The 18,520-nt window shown below is 41.6% G+C and overlaps 1 protein-coding gene across 4 annotated transcripts in view; it reads right to left on the bottom strand.

Moving 5' to 3' along the window:
* Positions 1-2,812: 2,812 nt before the first annotated feature.
* ST7 (suppression of tumorigenicity 7) overlaps positions 2,813-18,520 on the bottom strand; it is a 160,348-nt gene continuing 144,640 nt past the window's right edge. For all 4 annotated transcript variants that reach the window (XM_075081122.1, XM_075081120.1, XM_075081123.1 and 1 more), the window contains 4 exons: positions 15,697-15,847; positions 11,072-11,164; positions 8,767-8,906; positions 2,813-3,133 (listed from right to left, as the gene is read on the bottom strand). In XM_075081122.1, coding sequence (XP_074937223.1) covers positions 3,038-3,133; positions 8,767-8,906; positions 11,072-11,164; positions 15,697-15,847 — 480 coding nt within the window. In that variant the 3' untranslated portion in view covers positions 2,813-3,037. The remainder of the gene's footprint in view (positions 3,134-8,766; positions 8,907-11,071; positions 11,165-15,696; positions 15,848-18,520) is intronic.

Here is an 18,520-nt window from a genome sequence, read left to right as displayed (position 1 = left end):
CCACACCGGGTGTGAAGGGGGGTGTGCGAGGGGTGCAGCTTCCTTTGGTTACCTTCTGTAGGCTTCTGCAACCCTGGAAAACTGATTTTTTTTCTTTTCCTCCTTTCTACTGGTGTCAGGACTTCTGCACTATCCTGCTGAAAAATCAGAGTCTGTGTATTTGGCATTCACACCAAATCACAGCAAACGAGTAACAACCAGGGAAACCAGCCGCCTTCCGTAGGTGCAGCACTCACCTCGCTGAGTGCGGCTCTCGCCTTGGAGCAGCTGTAACTCTACCCGGTGGAAGGGCCAGAAGGTGGCCAGCTTGACTTACCTGGCACTCCTGGGCTTCTCTTTTTGTTCTATGCAGGTACAGTGTAAAGAGATAGCGTGTATCGGGTTGTCTTTAGAGAAAAAAAACAGGAACTGCGAACATTCGGAGCTTAGACGCTCCCCCCGCCATAAATCTGCAAACTGAAGATTTGGCTGAGTTGTTATCTGAACCAGATTTCCAGAAGGCTCATCTCCACACTAAGCCAGAGGCTTTCCATCATTATAATCACGGGCTGTGTTTGCCTTTTGATCTAAGCCATGCTGAACTTCACAGCAAACATGTCAGAGGCAGAAAAGCCTAAGGCAACAAACTCTGCCCGATGAAAAAGAAAATCCTTTTGCCTGACGTGCCTAGTCTCTCAAATGCCTAGAATTATGATTAAAGCTAAAGAGATATTTTCTAGATAAAAATTCATGGCTCATTACTGCTTCCAAGGGAGATGGATACTAGAAATAGTAGAAATAAAATTGCATAAAGGTGTTTCTGAATTCCTAAAAGTTCCCCATGGTTCAAGGGAAGGAACATTCCTTTTTATCAGATTATTACAGATAGTATTTCCCACATAGATCATAATTCACATTATGCCTTCTTCTAACATAAGGCCAAACTACTACCTTAGTTGCTGACAAACAGAGATGTTTGTGTATAGCTAGACATATATATGCAAACACATTTACATGTTAGGCCAGTTAATGAACGCAAGTTGTTCTTTTGAAGCATAGGGCATCTATAAATGAAGTTTGAAAGGTTTTTGAGGTGGCTGGGAATAAGCGCCACAAATCAGCACGGGACAACAAGAGCTGCCTGCCTGCTCCTGATTTTCACCAAGCTTAAATAATTCTGACAGTGCCGTTGTGAGGCAGACGAATGAATACGGTTACGCCTAGGTTTACAGCTAGAGATACACAGGGGCACCTGCTGTAAAGGTGTTCCCCGTGGCTGTTCTGGCAATTCAGATGCAAAGCCCAGAGCACAAATATTGGCCCATTTCTCACTTCCACGTGCTGTCCACTAGCAAGCCACTGCCTCTATCTTATGCCACATCCCACATTAAATGAAGCCACACTAATTTCAACATCACAGTGGATGTTTTGCAGGAATAATGGCCAGAGATTAAAAACCTGTACAGAAATCCCCAACAGCGACACACCTCACCAGTTTTAACATTTAGCCATGGGCCTCTCTGATCTTCTGTGTCCTCCCTCAGGTCTCATATTCTTACAGTCAGTTCCTCCAGGTGCGGGGCTGTCTTTTTTCCTCATAGCACAGCGGTGTTTGCTTTAATGCAGTACCGTTTCTCACTTGGGCAAAAATCTTTCTTCTACGTAGACTAGCCTATCTGTGATCAAGAGGACAAAAAAATAATGTAATGCATCGCCTGCTGTTAAGAAACACTCTCCTTCTATACGAACTTCAATAATAGTTTTGTCTTTGCTCACTCATTTCCTCATTGATTAACAAACTTATCTGCTGGTGATCGCAATCCCTCAAACTGCTCAGCATTTTTAGAACAGCAACCTTGAGCTGGCAAAGTGGCATTTTTGATCCACTGCATTGGGTTTATGATTCTTTATCTGGGAGAGGAGTTGGGGGGGGGAAAAATCCTTGAGCCACCTGTAAGGATGCACTTTCAATTCCTGCCAGACAGGACCACTTGTTTCAACTTCCAGATCAAATTCTTGATCTCGGAGCTGGCCTTGTGCACTAGCAAAGGTGTTTGCAGGAAGTTTCCACCTACAGTGGGTAAGTTATAAATGAATACTTTGTCTACACCTCTCACAGCACAACGATAAGATTTCCTGAGGTAAGCACTAATGATGAAACACCAACCTCTCTATTAATTGTGTATGAACTAACACCGATTTTGCTAATGGGCTTCTGGCCTCAAGCAATAGTTTATAATGCTGATGTTTAACCCGTACAGGAAAAAGTACCTGCTTTTTCATACTTGAAAAATACTAGTAATGCAATATAAACTCAGCAAGAAATACACAAGGGCATGAATGCAATGATCACTCACGACAGGTAAATCTGTCTTCAATTCTCTGTCATTACTTATGCTTCGTTCTGTAGGCAGAGAACAAAGCACGGAGCTTCTGGCGGTACTTGAAGTAATGGTGGTGTGAGAACACCTGTCAAGCACATGGACTTTCTGAAAACTGAGATGAGGGCAAATCTGACCTATGTGCAGGGACAGGAATCAGAAGCCCAATGTGGCATCCAAACTGCCAGGAGAGCATAAAGCTGCTTTAAGCAAGAGCTTTAACTGTCTAGAAACCTCGTCTAGCCTGTCTGTAGCGGTGAGGGCTTCACCCTAACTGAACTCCGTAAGAAAAGGCAGCGATACCGCTGCTTAGTTGTAAAGTTATTAGTGTTTTTTTTCATTAACTGAATGGAAAGCCAAGCCCTAGCCGTGGTGAAGCAGATAGACCACACATGTTTAAGAACACAAAGTACAATCTGAGCTTTGAAGAAGCAGCCAAAAGACAGCAATGCTGCAATACACAAAAGTTTATTTTTAAGTTTTTTTTCTGAAGGCAAAATATAATAGAACCTAACATCATGTATTTTGTACAACAAAACAGTTTTTATATGAGAACAGACAATCCATGAAGAGTTTTTAAGTCTTAGAACTGCTTCCCTTTTTAATCATGCTTTCTTGTGGTCAACAAAAAGTTGGCACAGAAGATGTCATGGCAGTCAGTCAGCGGGCGTGCTCCCTCAGATCCTCGTCAGCTGGTGCCACAGGCTGGAGGGCAGGATACTTTCTACTTTTTCCATCACAAAATTTAAAGGGGCAAAGAGGGTGCTGAGAAACTGCAAAGAAATCAGATACACATTCAGATCAAAATCCAGGAGACAATATACCTCAGGAGAAAGCTGTCCAATAAGAGGAGAAACCCCTGCTGCGTTCCTCTCTAAAACCCTCCAGCATGATAAAAAGTTATATAATTCACATATAAAGACTTTCTGCCAAATTCTGAGCCTTGCATATATACAGATTTCTGGGTTTTGCAGTAAAAAGAAGCAAGAGGCCCACTTTTATGAAGATCAAAGTGATGAACTACAGGAGTTTTCACACATCTCGCATCCCAGATTCAGGCTCACACTGAAGCCACTAAAAGCTCAAACCAAAGCCTGCTGAAGGGTGAGAGAGGCTTTTTGATATCTGCAGAATCTGCCAGACCACCTCTCAGAGGCAAAAAGCATGTCTTTAGATTCAGGTTTAAAATGGTTCTGGGTTATCTATAGATCTGCTATATACACTGAGGCATCACTAATAGGGATTAATCTTAATATTCCCCCTCTATTACAGAGCACAGTTGGCAAGGTTGAAAGAGGTTTCAGTATATTAATGTTAGGCCAGGCACATGTGACAAAAATCAAGCTAATAGAGACCATTTGGTATCAGGGAAAAACCACTGCCAGCTATACATCTCAGAACTCAGGTACTCAAAGCAATCCCAAAATTTTGCAAAATACATATTAACTGTGCTTTACATTAATTGCAGTTTAACTGTACACATTACATACAGCTACGTTGGGGCCCTATACATGTGTAAGAGAGTACAATAACACGCAAAGTCAGCCACCTTGAGACTGTGAACCCTGTGGCTTCTAACCATAAAGGCTGATGAGACTGAGCTGCAAGAGGTTTGTGTTTCAGCTACTGCTCAGTTGTGCTCAGTCAGCACAAAACAGATAAACTCCACTTACTGCACTGCACTGATGGGTATTAAATCTGCTTGGTAGGTCAGTATTAAAGCAAAGCTGGTGCTGGATGTGTTCTCTTTTTGCCTCAGAGAACTCTCTCCTGACAAAAGAGAGCATCAGGCTTTATAAACACACATCCCTTTTCATGTTCTGGATTTGTCCCATATATCTTTAGGCATGTAAAGGATGCAGATGTGGGGGTCTGGTCCCCCTGTAGTCACTGAAGAGAACTGAGCACTTCCAGGGAGTAATTCTACCCATCCCAGGGACCAGAACTGCCCTTGGAACTTGTCTCTTCTCTCTACCCCCAGCTGCAGAGGCAGCCGGGGCGGTTGGGCTTTGTCTTCTCCCATAAAGCAAGGACAGCAGCACAGCATGGGGTGCTGGCCTGCCCCAGCCACGCTTCTGAACTGATAGCACAGCTCCTGACACAGCTCTGGCCCGTGCCGGTTAGTTTCTCCTCAACGAAGCCCAGGCAGAGTTTGGGCATAGCACAGGGCAGGGGCAGTTCCCAGCAGCCAGCGAGGACGGGGACATGCTGCATTTGAAGGGAGGAGAGATTAGAGGTACAGCTGTGAACTGCGATGTGCCACTTGCCTTCGGAGCCACAAAACAAACAATATTTTATTACTTAATACAGATATCTCCTTGGTCTCCAACTTAGGTTCTTAAGTATCTAGTTAAGTATGAAAAATGCAATTTCAAAAATTGTTACAGGTCTGTGTGCTTCTGAAACACACCTATATATGGCAAATGTATTTAAACCACTTCAGAATTTCAGTATCCAACAGCCAGAGATTATAACCATTGAATAGTATCAAGCAAGAAAATACCTGCAAACAGTTTCACTGTTTACCAAACAGGGCTTTGTGCAGAGTTTAACTGTAAAAATCTATGATGTTTATGATGCTTATGCATTTTAAAGGCAACAGTAAGCACTGAAGTTCTTTTTTTCCTCTTGGACGAGTCTGCACACAATACAGACACTATGTCATGGACAACTTGTGCATCATGGGAGAACCAGGTAACACCATCAGCAGTAATAAGATTTTGTCATAAGCACAGGTTGAAGAAAAAACTTCTTCTAACTGAAGCTGAACAGAGTATTTCAGCTGTAGTACTAAAGGTCAAGCTGTATAGCGTGAATCGCACCTGAATTAATGTAACACTGACTTACCTAACTTTAGAGTTCGCTATTACCATTTCAAGCGGCTTAGCCCAAACAGAAGCATTCCCTCTGGTTAAGCTGTGAACTGTTTAAATAAATATGTCCCTTTAATTTTGCCAAATGCAAAAGGCTCATCAGAGGATATTTTCTGCTCTTTGAGTAGCACTTGCTCTATATGGTAAGTTTGCACCATCACATCTACTTGGATAAAACTCAGCTTTGTAACCAACGCAAATTACGTACTTGTTAAGCCAATGAAACAAGAATCATTTGCCTGACAGTAAGTTTTATTGCAATTCATAGGAATTTTGTTGCTGAAGTAGCTGATTGCATCCTATAACAAACTCAGATCGTGGTACTCTTATTGATACCATGTTATCAAAGGAACAGCACTTACACATTTTTAACGATTTCCCAGCTATTGTTATATTTCTGTGTAACAACGAAAGAAATTCAATGCTACTGACACTGTGCTGACAATTTTATCCAAGCCATGCAATCAGAAATTTGTTCCACTTGTATTCATGTCTTAAGTGACCTCCAAAAGCCTTTTGTTAGAGAGCCTAGGAAAAAAAAAAACCCACAAGCTTTGAACATGTTTCTCCCTAACTGAGTGAAAATGCTAAGACCTACTGCCATTTTAAAGTTGCTTACATTCAGTCTGACAAAACAAAGAACTGGATTCTTTCAATTTCATTATGGGAAGAGTCAAGCTTACTTCCAGGTACAACATTACAGAATCAGCTCGATGCAGTTGGACATACCTAAACTTGCTGCTGAACTGGCAGGCAGCGCTCACAGCATGGTCTGGCTCTAAAACATGGGTGCACTGATGGAGTTTGGTGAATTCCATCCTATGCTGAACCTCCCAGAACAGGACAGTAGTTTTAAAGTACCTTTGACTTCTGCATCCAGCAGGGGAACATGGGCTGCCCCAAGGGACTGTCACAGTGGCACAGGCCACCTTCAGCAGTCTCACACGTGAACGAGGTCCGCAGCTTTCAAGGGCTTTTTCTGCCTTGAAGAACCCAGTGTCTGGGTTAACGGGCTATGGAAAAGGGGAAGAAGGTGCTACCTGGAGGACAGCTCAAAGCCAGTTCCCAACACACAATCATGCTAACCTATTCAGATTTTGTGAAATACTGTAAATATCAGTTTGCAGTAACATAAGCCTGGGACATGTTGGCGATATTACATCTGTGCAATGCTTTTGGGATTGGCAGGCATAAGAGAAGGAATAATTTTGACCTATTAAAATTAAAGCATATGTGCATAGGTTCACAACGTAATATACCACATCACAATGAGTACCAACCATCCAGGAACAGGTAATTCAATGCACATAACCACAGCAACCGTCAGCACATTCACCTTTTAGCTATTTATGAAATCAGTTATTTATGAAACAATCTTCCATAAAACTGAAAGGGAAGAGCCAGGCCTGGCCAGCCTCTTCTACTCCGTTCTGATACAGCTGCCTTTTGAAGAGATGTCTGCCATGATTTTCTTCAATCTCATACACCTGGGCTACTTTTCCCGGAGGAGACAACAAAATGAGCCTCCTGAATCAAAACCTTTCGTCGAGCTACATGCTACTAAATGAATGTCACAGGCTTAAATTCTGCCCTTCATGTGTACAACAACTCAGCTGCTGCACGTGGTGGTTTATGAAGATTAAGGTATAGCTAAAACAAGTCACAATACATGTTAACTGACATACAAACTGCATCCATACAGGTTCAGAGATCTTGAGTGATCTTGCCAACTTTATGCAACATAATGCAGCCCACATTTCAATTTTATTTGCCTGTGCTTATTTTACTAACTAGGAGCTTTACCTGCTCCGGTATGCAGAACTTAATAACCACATACAGAGTCTTGGGGTATGTATTCTATTAACACCAATGGCAGCTGCACTTATACCTCAGGGAAATAGATCCTTCTGGTCTGACTCTACTCCCCAAAAGGCTTTGGAACCTGCAAGCTCCAAACCATGAGAAGCAACTGCTAACACACCACCAGTGTAGCTTTTGGTATCTCTGTTTGACTGCACTCAGCAACCAAAGCCAAGTGAGTTAAACCCATGTAGTCATGCTACCAATTTTCTCCAATTCCAGTAGCTCACTGCCTGCCGCAGGAGCACTAAGTACAAAATCTCATTGTATGCCAGCTTGAGGTACATGCTTTGTTCGGGATACACGGCTGACAAGCACAGGAACAAGGCTAACAGGGACAGATTTGGGGTCATTAACTGTGACAGCATCAGTTGAAAGAGCCCCCAAACAAGGGTCATGCATTTGAATGACTTAAGAAAAAAATAAACACAAACAACAAACCCACAAAATAAGCTTTACAAAGAAGTTTAAGATCATATGCCTGAGTTACATCCTTATTGTCCACCAAATGTCTACGTACACACTCAAGAAAGAAGAGAAAGTAATAATATTTCAGGTACGTTTCAGCACTTTCTTGCTGATAGAAGTGGTATCTTTTGCTGCTCTTATTTTCTGTCCTCTAGTTTTAAGATAATCTCATTTTTTGTCTTCTAGAACTAATGAAAGAAACTTCTTGATACAAGAACTGTTGCTGTACCAGACCTCTATCACTCACAAGCCTGAGTGGCAGAAGACCTGGTTCACCTGCAAAGCGGGTCTCTCACCATTTGCAATGGAGTTTGAGAAAGTACTTACAATCTGGATTTTGCCAAAGTCTTTCAGCCTTGCCTCCTCCTCCACCCCACCCCTGATGGCCCACAGATCAAAAGCACTAAAAACATTAAAAACAAGGCCAGGAGGCTATTTTGGAAACACAAGACCTACAAGAGATACAAATATATTTGAGAAAAATATATTACAATGGAGGATATTCAGTATTTCTTGGAGAAGAAGACAGCTTTTTTTTATTATCCTAGAACCTTTCTGTAGGTGGATTTTTCATATCCTAGCACACTCCAGCAATGATGCTCTTGGTCGAGCAAAGAAAAAAGCGTGTTTTAGAATAACTCATGTCCCTTCCCACACATCCTCCAAAACTTATTAATCCTTAGTGGATTAAAAAAAGCAGATTTAGCAGAGAATTCCCTGGATGTAGTTAAGAAAAGTTATGAGGGAAATATTGAGACTACTTCCTTCATGGCAGTTTAGGGAAAGAACGCAGAGGTTTGCCCTCGTTAACAGTACACTCTATTTCTGTTCATACTAATAGTTTCTACTGCACTGGAAAGCACGGCACAGTCATTATGGCACAAAATAGAGGGGTTCTGCAAACCACTATTAATTTATTTTATTGGATTATATATGCAAAAAAGGATACTCCATTCTCCCACCAAGCAAAATCACAAGAGGTGTAGCATAACAGAAGAGCCATAATATAAACCAGAGGAGACATCAGCAGTGTGTTTTACTGATTAGTTCCCTAACAGTTGCTCACATGTCCCGCTGCTCAGGCTTCTCTTGATATTCTATTTATACTACTGAATATGCAGATATTTAATACCCAGCAATATTTAGCTCAGCTCTTCCTGTATCTGTGTCTGCACCAGAAGAGAGGAGCAGCAGAGAATACTCACAGCTTTTGCGAAGACCCCCATAAGCTCTGGGAACTGATGCGTCAGGAGGGCTAGCATGGCTGTGAAAGAACATAGTCCAGCAGTGAAGAGGATGAAGAAGGGAAGCTCTTTCTTGGGGTAAACTGAAACTTCATGAAATGCTGTAGAAAAAAAGAGGGGAAGGGGAATGCATTATACATAAAAAAAACCCAAAACAACCAAAACCAAACCAATGTTCTCATGTGGTTTAAACAGCCAGAGACACCTGAAGATGCTTTTGAAGGAAGAAACACACAGAAGGCCTGAAACATGTAACATCTACATTATCATTGTGTCCGTCATCTCACTGCCAAGTAATTCTCATCTAAAGATAATTTTTCTGGCTTACTGTGGTCCTATGTACATGTTACTTTTGCCTGCCTTGGGTCAGCACTAACCATAAGGCAGCTGGGCAACAACTACCCCCAGAAAACTAACCTACATATAAAACATCCAGGTTTTTTTTATGCAGGGCATTGACGAGTCACATGGCTGCATGTTTGCTAATGCAACATCTCTTTGATTTATATTAAATTTAGAGATTGGTGAATACCAGATCATGGACTTTATAAGTCTAAGATTTCTTGTGCTCGGTTTTTTGTACTTGCTTTTGACAGAGGTGCAAACTTGTTGTTCTGGTCTGTTATCTAATCATGGCAAAAGTTTTGTGATTGGTATTTTAAATGCAGATAGCCTATCAGATCTTAGTGTTCCGGTATAATTCCGGCTGACTCTCCTTTAAAACACACGCAATTAAAGGGTGTGGACAGGTATGCAAAACCCGACCTGTGTCTGTCATGGTACGTTAAACCCTTCCCTCCTCAAACCCAAGAGATTTTGCAGTGAAACGCATTTCCCATAACTGCCAGAGCAGAACACAACTGTCTGCGTATGCTGTTAAAGAGTCCCTCGCTTCTAGCATTTGACAGGAACGATTAGTTTTGCATCTAAAAAGAGAACGTTGAGCTATTCTGCATGACTTTGTCATTCCTAAATCTCCTGACACTCCACCCTCCTCAGCTCAGCATCCCTCTGAGTAAAACAAGCAGAGCACTCTGAGAGGTGTTGTTATAATTAGGGTGATTATAATGGGGTGGGGAGATATTGTCAGTTGCCAAGGATTTCTGTGTAATATCAGCGAGAATGCACTGTGAAGGAGAGACTCACAATGAGTGGATTTTCGCTGTACTATTCTCAGCTAATGTTTACTCACGTAGGCTTATAAAAAGTGGCAACACATTTTTCAGCCCAAACCAGAGAGGTTCTGAACGAAAGACTACAAAGAGTGTGAGTGCAAGTGCCCTCAAAATCAGCCTTCACAGCAGAAAGCAGGTTACATTTTACTTCTTCCAGAACAATTTATCTTTATTCCTCATTCAGAATAGAGAAGGTGAGAGAAGAATCTCCCTCCTTGGATTAAATTGTATTTGCCTCATCTGCCCTGACCCTGCAAACCCCTCTGCACTTGTGCATGTCCCACTTGTGCTCACACAAAGTCCCACTGACTTCAGTGAGAAAACACATGGGAATGAAGCATAACTGTTTGCAAGATTGGCTGCTTTGACTCTCCCTCTGCATTTCTGTGCTTCACGGCATGCACTGCAAGAAGTCCCATTAGCTTGAACTGCAGCTCTTCCCAAAGGCTGGATCTGTCTTTGTGTATCTTGCAGAGCACTGGGAACTGTTGGCACTTTGCTAATACATGCCATAAACGTATATAATAAATGACTGATGTAATTTCACATCAATCTCTTCATAACAGCACACACACCATTACATGAAGAAAACTGTTTTTGCTTTTTAAGACTGCTTTTCAGAAAACGTCAGCATAACCTGTCAGAATAACAGCTGCGTAAATGATCCAGCCGTCCTCGAGCAGGTTTGATCTTGCCTTGGAATTTAAGTAGCTACTGAGTCTACAAAAGATTAACTCGGCTATGCCACTGTGCTTTTGGTTTGATGGGATGTTACCCTAGATGAAAGATCAAACATATTTTCCAGTGTCTTGGCAAGAGAGAATAGCAAGATCTAACTGATTTATATCTCTCCAGCAATCTCCCTCCCTGTCCCCACACTGTCAACAACAACAAAGACAGCTAATCGTTATGAACTATGGCTAGGAGCTGCCTCTTAAATCATCAAGGGACCTCCAGAGACTCACTGTCAACACAATTATTCTGATCCAGTGTATTCAATTTAAAAGGCATCATCAATGGAGAGCAGTGCTGCAAGACTCAGGTAAGTGATTCTTTGATGTCAACAATAAGAAGAGAAAAGTTGGACGTACATGGTAGTAGTTCTCTATCTGCAGTTTCTGTACAAATAGGGTAAGGGTAGAAAAGATGTCCTTTTTCCAGTGGATAAGGGATCATTCTGAAAGCTGAAAAGAAAACAACACCATGCACAAGTTACCGTGAGTGTGGCAGTCACTGGACATAATGAACTATATTTACAATTCGAAAAACAAACACAGACAAAACATAACATTTATATTTGGTTTCAAACAGCATATAAATTGTTTCATGAAATGCCAAAATATAAATCTACACTTAGCTTTTAATCCTGCAAACACTTAATGTTTATTTTTGTTCTTGACGGAAGGTTCATGAGCGTCAAGTGAGACCACACTACAAGTACATACATAAATGTTTGCGTGATCAGAGCCCATGGTACTTACAACTACATAAACAAATTTACTCATTTTGTCTTAGGCTTTTAGGCTGAAGAACTTTAAAATTTCAGGGGAAAGAAGTGTATCTGATACAACAGGTATAGCCTACAAAAATGACCAGCCAAGTTTGTGAATTCAGGCCAATACTCACAATCTCTGCATCAAGCATAATAGAAGTTTTGCAGTAGTGCACTTTTTCCCATCACACTCCAGCAGACCAGGTAACACTGACAACTCAAGCCCAGAGAGCCAGTTTTCCAACGCAGTCATGTTTTCATTTTATATTTGGCAATCAAAGATTAATACTGAATTATTAAAACCAGGTTCCTCACATGCATTCTTTTCAAATGTAGCAGATCAAGTTAGGTTTCCAATATAAATCTTCAGGTCATGGATTAAATAATACTTAATCTTATGCATTTTTAGAATTGAAAATAATAACAGAGAAGGAGGGAAATGGATTACTATATCTGGACAGTGATGATGTCAAAGGCCATCTGAGTGTGGTTTACAGAAACATCAGAGCACTTGACTGAATTATAGCTTTGCAATCAAGGCAGCCTTTTCCATTATCCTGTATATTATTCTCACAGTTAAAATGTCATCAATGCGTTGTTCTCACTACTCCTATGAACATCAGTCACTGAAGCAATATTTTCCTTAACAGATGTCCTAGAAGCGATATTAGGTACAGCCCACCACCACACGGTAATACTCCATTATCTCTTGCTCACAAGGCAACTGAGGAATTGGTTTAAAATACACAATACCCCAATATTTTCAGTCGTGCACACTGCATCTGAAATACTGTTAGCTGTATTTTTGGTGCAGTTCTATGAGTGTATTTATTCTTGTTTACTATGTTTAAAGCAATAGTAAAGAATGCAGAAATCCTCAAAGACTGTAAGACAACCTGGGCTATAACGCTCTTGCAATATTAACCCCCCCTCTCCACAGTACCCCAAAAAGCCAAGTACGAATGCAATAATCCAAGCCTTGTATAATCTTCACATGCAACAAACTTGACTGTCTGTACAAAAACATAGGTGGAGGGATGTTCAATGCTCATTACTTCAAAATCATTAACACAAGTATTTCCTTCCAGTCTGGTTTAATATTTAAACAGACAATCAAGGCTCTTCTGCCTTACCCTAAATCACAGTAGTATTAAGATTCTAATGAAAACAAAAAGGGTCGGTAAAGATGTTGCTTTTACAAATCAAGTGAAAAATGTCTGAATAGATTTTGCTGAATTTAAACAGTCATCTTTGACATGAGATGAAATATGATTTACAGCAAAACAGTTTATTTAGCAATGTTATCAGCCATAGAAGAAAGTGCTCTGGTTCCTCTGTAGCAGTTTGTGTTTACGTAGATACTTCTCTACCTTACAGATCCTATTTTACATTAATCAATTCACGTAGCACAGAGCCAGTCTGCCATTCAACCGTGTGCTCGTCGTAAAAGCCACCATAGTATTTGAGAACCTCTAGGTTTTTCTTCTTCATGCAAACAACAGGAAGCATGACACAAGTTTAGGAACTGACAGTGACGAACAAATACCTCAGACTCTTTTGAAATTTCGTTACACTTGAAACTACAGACATTCCATACAGAGCACCAGAACCAAACCCAGAGTAATGTTTCACGTGGTGTCACTTGGGCTTTTTTAGTTGTACTATGAAAAAAACTGTACTTTCACCGATTGAATGACGATAGAGCAGGAAACAACCAACATTCCAGTTCAATGATGATCATTATTTTTATAACCTCACTTTTCTCAGTCATTGAATGGGATTTGAGAAGACCACTGTGAAAATTTCAGAGTTTAAAATATCACAGAGACACTTCTGCATAAATTTTGTTAGAGGCTGTCTTAATTAGGAGTGACCTGATTCTCCTCAGAAGCATTCAAAATGTACCCCCCAAGTGACTGACTTAATGTACTTAATTCCGCCCAATTCCCACAAGGTCAGAACAGATGGGTGTATACATGCGGGCATTAAATTCCTACATACAAGCTTCCAAAGTGAGGCGTGTGGTTATTTAAGGACACTGACAGAATAATACACTTTAAAGGCATGGCAAGTACATAAGTACCTAGTGGCAAGTATATAAATACCTACGAAGAAAGCGAGGGCAACTGATCATGTACTGTATGTAAACTGTTGGTTAGAACTAGTATTTAATTAAATTTCTCTGTCACGTTTCCACTGGTTTTAACTTAAAATTGTGCAGAGATGACCAGGAAACATTTTGCAAGTAAAGGATGTAAGAGTGACATAAATAGTTCACTCCAGCCTTAAAGAATATTACCCAGACTAAGATATGGTCCAAAAGTTATGATTATTGGACTAGACACTGGTGAAACCATTAAAATCCATGGAAGTCTCTACATGTGAGCAAAATCTGAACAAAATTCTTGAGGACTGGTGCACTGTTCATCTCTCTCTCAAATCACTGAGCAAAATGAATTATGGATTTTCCTTTAATATACAAATATTAGCTAATAACGTACATATTCTGATTGCTGCGGAGGTAATATGGAGAGGAATCAGTTAATGTAGTTGGATGGGAAAGCCCTACACTGCTTTCAGGCACAGATGACTAGATTCCCTACGTGGCAGGAGGACTGCAGGGCAGCCAGCCTCCTATGCCAAAAGCTGGTCCTTCTAAACAGCCTCTTAGGGACTCCCCAACCTGACAATGCAAAATAAGATCTATTCAGGACTCCCTGCAAAATACTGCTCCATAATGATGGGTTAATGAGCCCTGGGCTAAAGGACTTCTGCAAGCATCTGGAAGAGAAGAAATACTACGTAAAAGCAAACTACTGAAAATAAGGCACTGGGAAGGAAGCTATGACAGAAAAAATAGACTGGGAGAAATGACAGGAAAAGAGCAAGCAGGTAGGACAGAGAACAATGCAGCAGAGCAAACCCCAGGGGGCAATTACATGAATTACTGAGTAAGGTGTTTTATGCACCTAGAAATAATGCCACTGCTTCCTCAGGGAGCCTGGATTGCAAATTAGGCAAGTTCAGGCCATTTAATACGGTGACTGAGACCCTAAGTCACTTTTACAATGGAGGTATTAAGTGCATTTCTGTAGGAACTATCATGGCAACAAGCTGTTTCTTTTATAACAAACCTAAAAAAGAACAGCAAATGGAGGGAGGAAAAAGAATGGTGGTATACTAACATATGGAGAGGCTAAAAAGATAACAGAAAAAAGCAGAGCAGAAAAGGGGAAAGAAAAATCTGCATTAAAGAAGCTCAGAGAGGCTGATTCTAAATGGCACTTTTTAATCCTCTGGAACCTGAAAAGAGCACATCTCCAAGACAGAATAAGAAAATTTAGGTTAGAAGTTTAGTATATGACTCCGACCTCCTACTGAAAGCAGGGTCATTTTCAAAGTTAGGTCTGGTTGCTCAGGGCCATGTCCACTTGAGGTCTGAGTATCTCCAGGGATGGAGATCCCACAACCTACCAGCAGCCTGTTCCAGTGCAACACCACTCTCACTGTGAAAATATTTTCCTTACGGCTAAATGAAATTTCTCTTGCTACAGCTTGTGTCTATGGCCTCTTGTCTTTCCGCTGTGCCCTTCTGAGACGACTTTGACTCTGTCTTCTATATTATCTCTCCATTGGGTGGAGGAAGACAGCAACTGGATCCCCTGTTCACACATCCGAAGTCTTTTCCAGGTTGAATAAAACCAGGTCGCTCAGCATCTTTTCCTACTTCGTATGTTCCAGTCCCCAATATATCCTAGTGGTCCCCCACTGGACTCATCCCCATTTGTCAATTAAATATTAATGAATAGTATAGAACAAACCAATATTTGTTGTTGTTGTTGTTGCTGTTTCTGCTTATAAGGCACTGTCATAATTTCCCAGTTTCAAAGCGTTCATAATAATGACAAATAAGTCTCTATAACTCTGGAATGAGGAAGGTAAAATATTAACTCCCTTATTCCATGAGTAAGGAAATATGTCAAAAAGAAGATGGAAAATTTTGTTCAGTGTCACACAGAAAACACAATCCAAGACTTCAGAACTCTTTTTCTTCATTAGATGAGGTTTGTATTTTCAGTTTGAATTTCAAATATTTCAGTGCTGGTGAGGATATAACTGACCTCCAAAATTCCCACATACCATACTTCACAAAAGCTATTATTTTCTCATGACATTCAATAAAAATATTTTATTAGCTCCTTTGTAAGAAAAAGAATTACTTACTGCCTTCCCATGTACAGTGTAAGAGATTCAATGCTCCCTCTACTCTTTTCCAGTGTTGAAGATGAAAGAAAGCGTATGCTATTGCTTCACTGTCCCCTCTCTTCAGAATATGTTCAGGGGGCAGAATTAAGCTTTTCATTTCTAGTAGATACTGCAATAAAAAAGCAGAATACAATTATTTCAGAGGTAATAAAAAACACAGAAAGCTGCCTGCAATTCTACAATGCATATTGAAAGGTCTATTTCCCTAAAGTACTTTCCCTCATAAGTGTTTCATCAAATGTGTAACATCACCAACTGCACTTGAAGATAATTATTGAATTATTCCCAAAGACTAAGATACGCTGACAGATGGTTAATGTGCTGCTCTTCAGCTGTAGTAGGGGGACTATAGAGAATTTCAAAATGAGATGTCTCTCTTATCAAAGGAGATGGAGAAAAGGGCTCAAAGCAGAAAAGAGAATCTAATTATGAGTGCTTTTTAATGAAAAGTGTTTATAATAAAATGAAGACATTAAGCAGCTTGATGCACATAGCCTTTATATAAGGAACATGCAGTACTCATAGTTTGCACACAGGTTGCTTTACTGCATTGCCATCAACTGGTTGCTAAGTCTATGAATATGCAAGGCGGGCAGCCACCTAAGTAGCTACCAACGAGGTACAAAGTAAAAAAAAATACAAAATGTAGCAAATACCCGATTTTCAGGAAAAAAAAAGGATTGGAGGTTTAAACTTGCTACTAGAAATACTTATTGAAAATGGTATGAAAATGAAAAGCACCACTGACTAAACACACAAGCAATCCTCCCTGTTACTGGATCCCCCATAACAGAAGCGGAAGAAACACATGGAGGGTTCATGCCACAGAGGAAGACAGAGGTCCTGGACATTATTCAAGCAGGTGATTTTTCCTCTTTCCCCAGCCCATGAACTAGACCACTACCAGTTCAGCAGACATTATCTCATCACTGGTGTTACCACATTCCAGTTAGTGGAGGGGAAAGATACAGCAGAGAGGAAAAATACATCCCTCGTTGGCATGCTTTACAGGGCAAGGAATGACATACAGAAATCACAGGCTGCCGAATCAACTGTTTGTCAGTTCTCCAAGAAGTGTAACATTTCCCAGCTGTGTGCTAGCTGCTCTTCAATAGTGTAACTGAACCATTGCTCTCTTTCAAGATGTGTATGAGCAAATGTTCTCCCCACCAGACTATTTAAGTTAACACAGAGGCAGCAGGTGAGTCAAGCAGTAGACTGTCAGGCCCCAACACGAAGTTTGGAAAGGAAAGTTATAGTTGATCATTGGCAAGAGAGTGAGCACACAGCCCCTCCACTTCACTGAAGCCTCTGTGCCTATGCACTGGTTTCTGCTTTGGTCTGGAAGGAGGAGGACTGCAGGGCTGACAACAACCTGGTGAAGGCACCCAGGAGAAGGCAACTTGACACAAGAGGTGAAACAGAGGCATGGGTGGTGTTAACCTTCTACAGCTCCTCTTATACACTGAATGGGACACTACAGGGCATGCTTGAGCACCTGCTCAGTGTGTGAGGTGATGCAGAAAAGAGGAAAAAAAAAGGGCAAAAGAAATAAATGAGAATTGAAAATCAGCCTTGGGGAAAGGAATAGGAATGCCCAGAGGGAAATGAGCGCAATCAGCATGATGCCACAGAAGGCATCCTAGAACTAGTCAGCGCTTTCACCTGAAGGAGCCTGGAAGGAGCTAGCAAACAGGTGAAAGACTTGAAGAGACTGTGATCAAAGCAGAGAATCATAGAATTGTTTAGGTTGGAAAGACATTTAAGATCACCAAGTCCAACCATTAACCTAACACTGCCAAGTCCACCACTAAACCATGGCCCTAAGCACCCACTTAGGGTGTCCCCTAAGCACACATCTTTTAAACACCTCCAGGGACAGTGACTCCACCACCTCTCTGGGCAGACTGTTCCAATGATTGACAACTATTTTGGTGAAGAAATTTTTCCTAATATCCAACCTAAACCTCCTCTAATGCAACTTGAGATAATTTCCTCTCATCCTATTGCTTGTTACTTGGGAGAAGAAACCAACAGCCACTTCACTACAACCTCCTTTCAGGTAGTTGTAGAGAAAAATAAGGTCTCCCCTCAGCCTCCTTTTCTCCAGGATAAACAACCCCAGCTCCCTCAGCAGCTCCTCAGAACACTTGCTCTCCAGACCCTTCACCAGCTTCGTTGCCCTTCTCTGGACATGCTCCAGCAACTCAATGTCCTTCTTGGACTGAGGGGCCCAAAACTGAACACAGTACTCAAGGTGCAGCCTCACCAGTGCTGAGTACAGGGGCACGATCACTGCCCTGCTCCTGCTGGCCACACTGTTCCTGATACAAGCCAGGATGCTCTTGGCCTTCTTGGCCACCAGGGCACGCTGCCGGCTCATGTGCGGCCGGCTGTCCACCAGCACCCCCAGGTCCTTCTCCACCAGGCAGCTTTCCAGCCACCCTTCCCCAGGCCTGGAACGTTGCATGGGGTTGTTGTGACCCAAGTGCAGGACCCGGCACTTGGCCTTGTTGAATGTCATACAAATGGCCTTGGCCCATCGATCGAGCCTGTCCAGATCCCTCTGCAGAGCCTTCTCACCCTCGAGCAGATCAATGCTCCTGCCCACTTTGGTGTCGCCTGCAAACTTACTGAGGGTGCACTCAATACCCTCATCCAGATCATTTATAAAGATATTAAACAAGACTAGCCTCAGTACTGAGCCCTTGGGAACACCGCTTGTGACCGACTCCCAACTGGATTTAGCTCCGTTCACCACAACTCTCTGGGCTCGGCCATC

Source organism: Phalacrocorax aristotelis, chromosome 1 (assembly GCF_949628215.1).
Source record: "Phalacrocorax aristotelis chromosome 1, bGulAri2.1, whole genome shotgun sequence".
NCBI lineage: Eukaryota > Metazoa > Chordata > Aves > Suliformes > Phalacrocoracidae > Phalacrocorax > Phalacrocorax aristotelis.
Note: the sequence above shows the minus strand (reverse complement) of the source record. Positions and strands in the feature narration are given on the sequence as shown.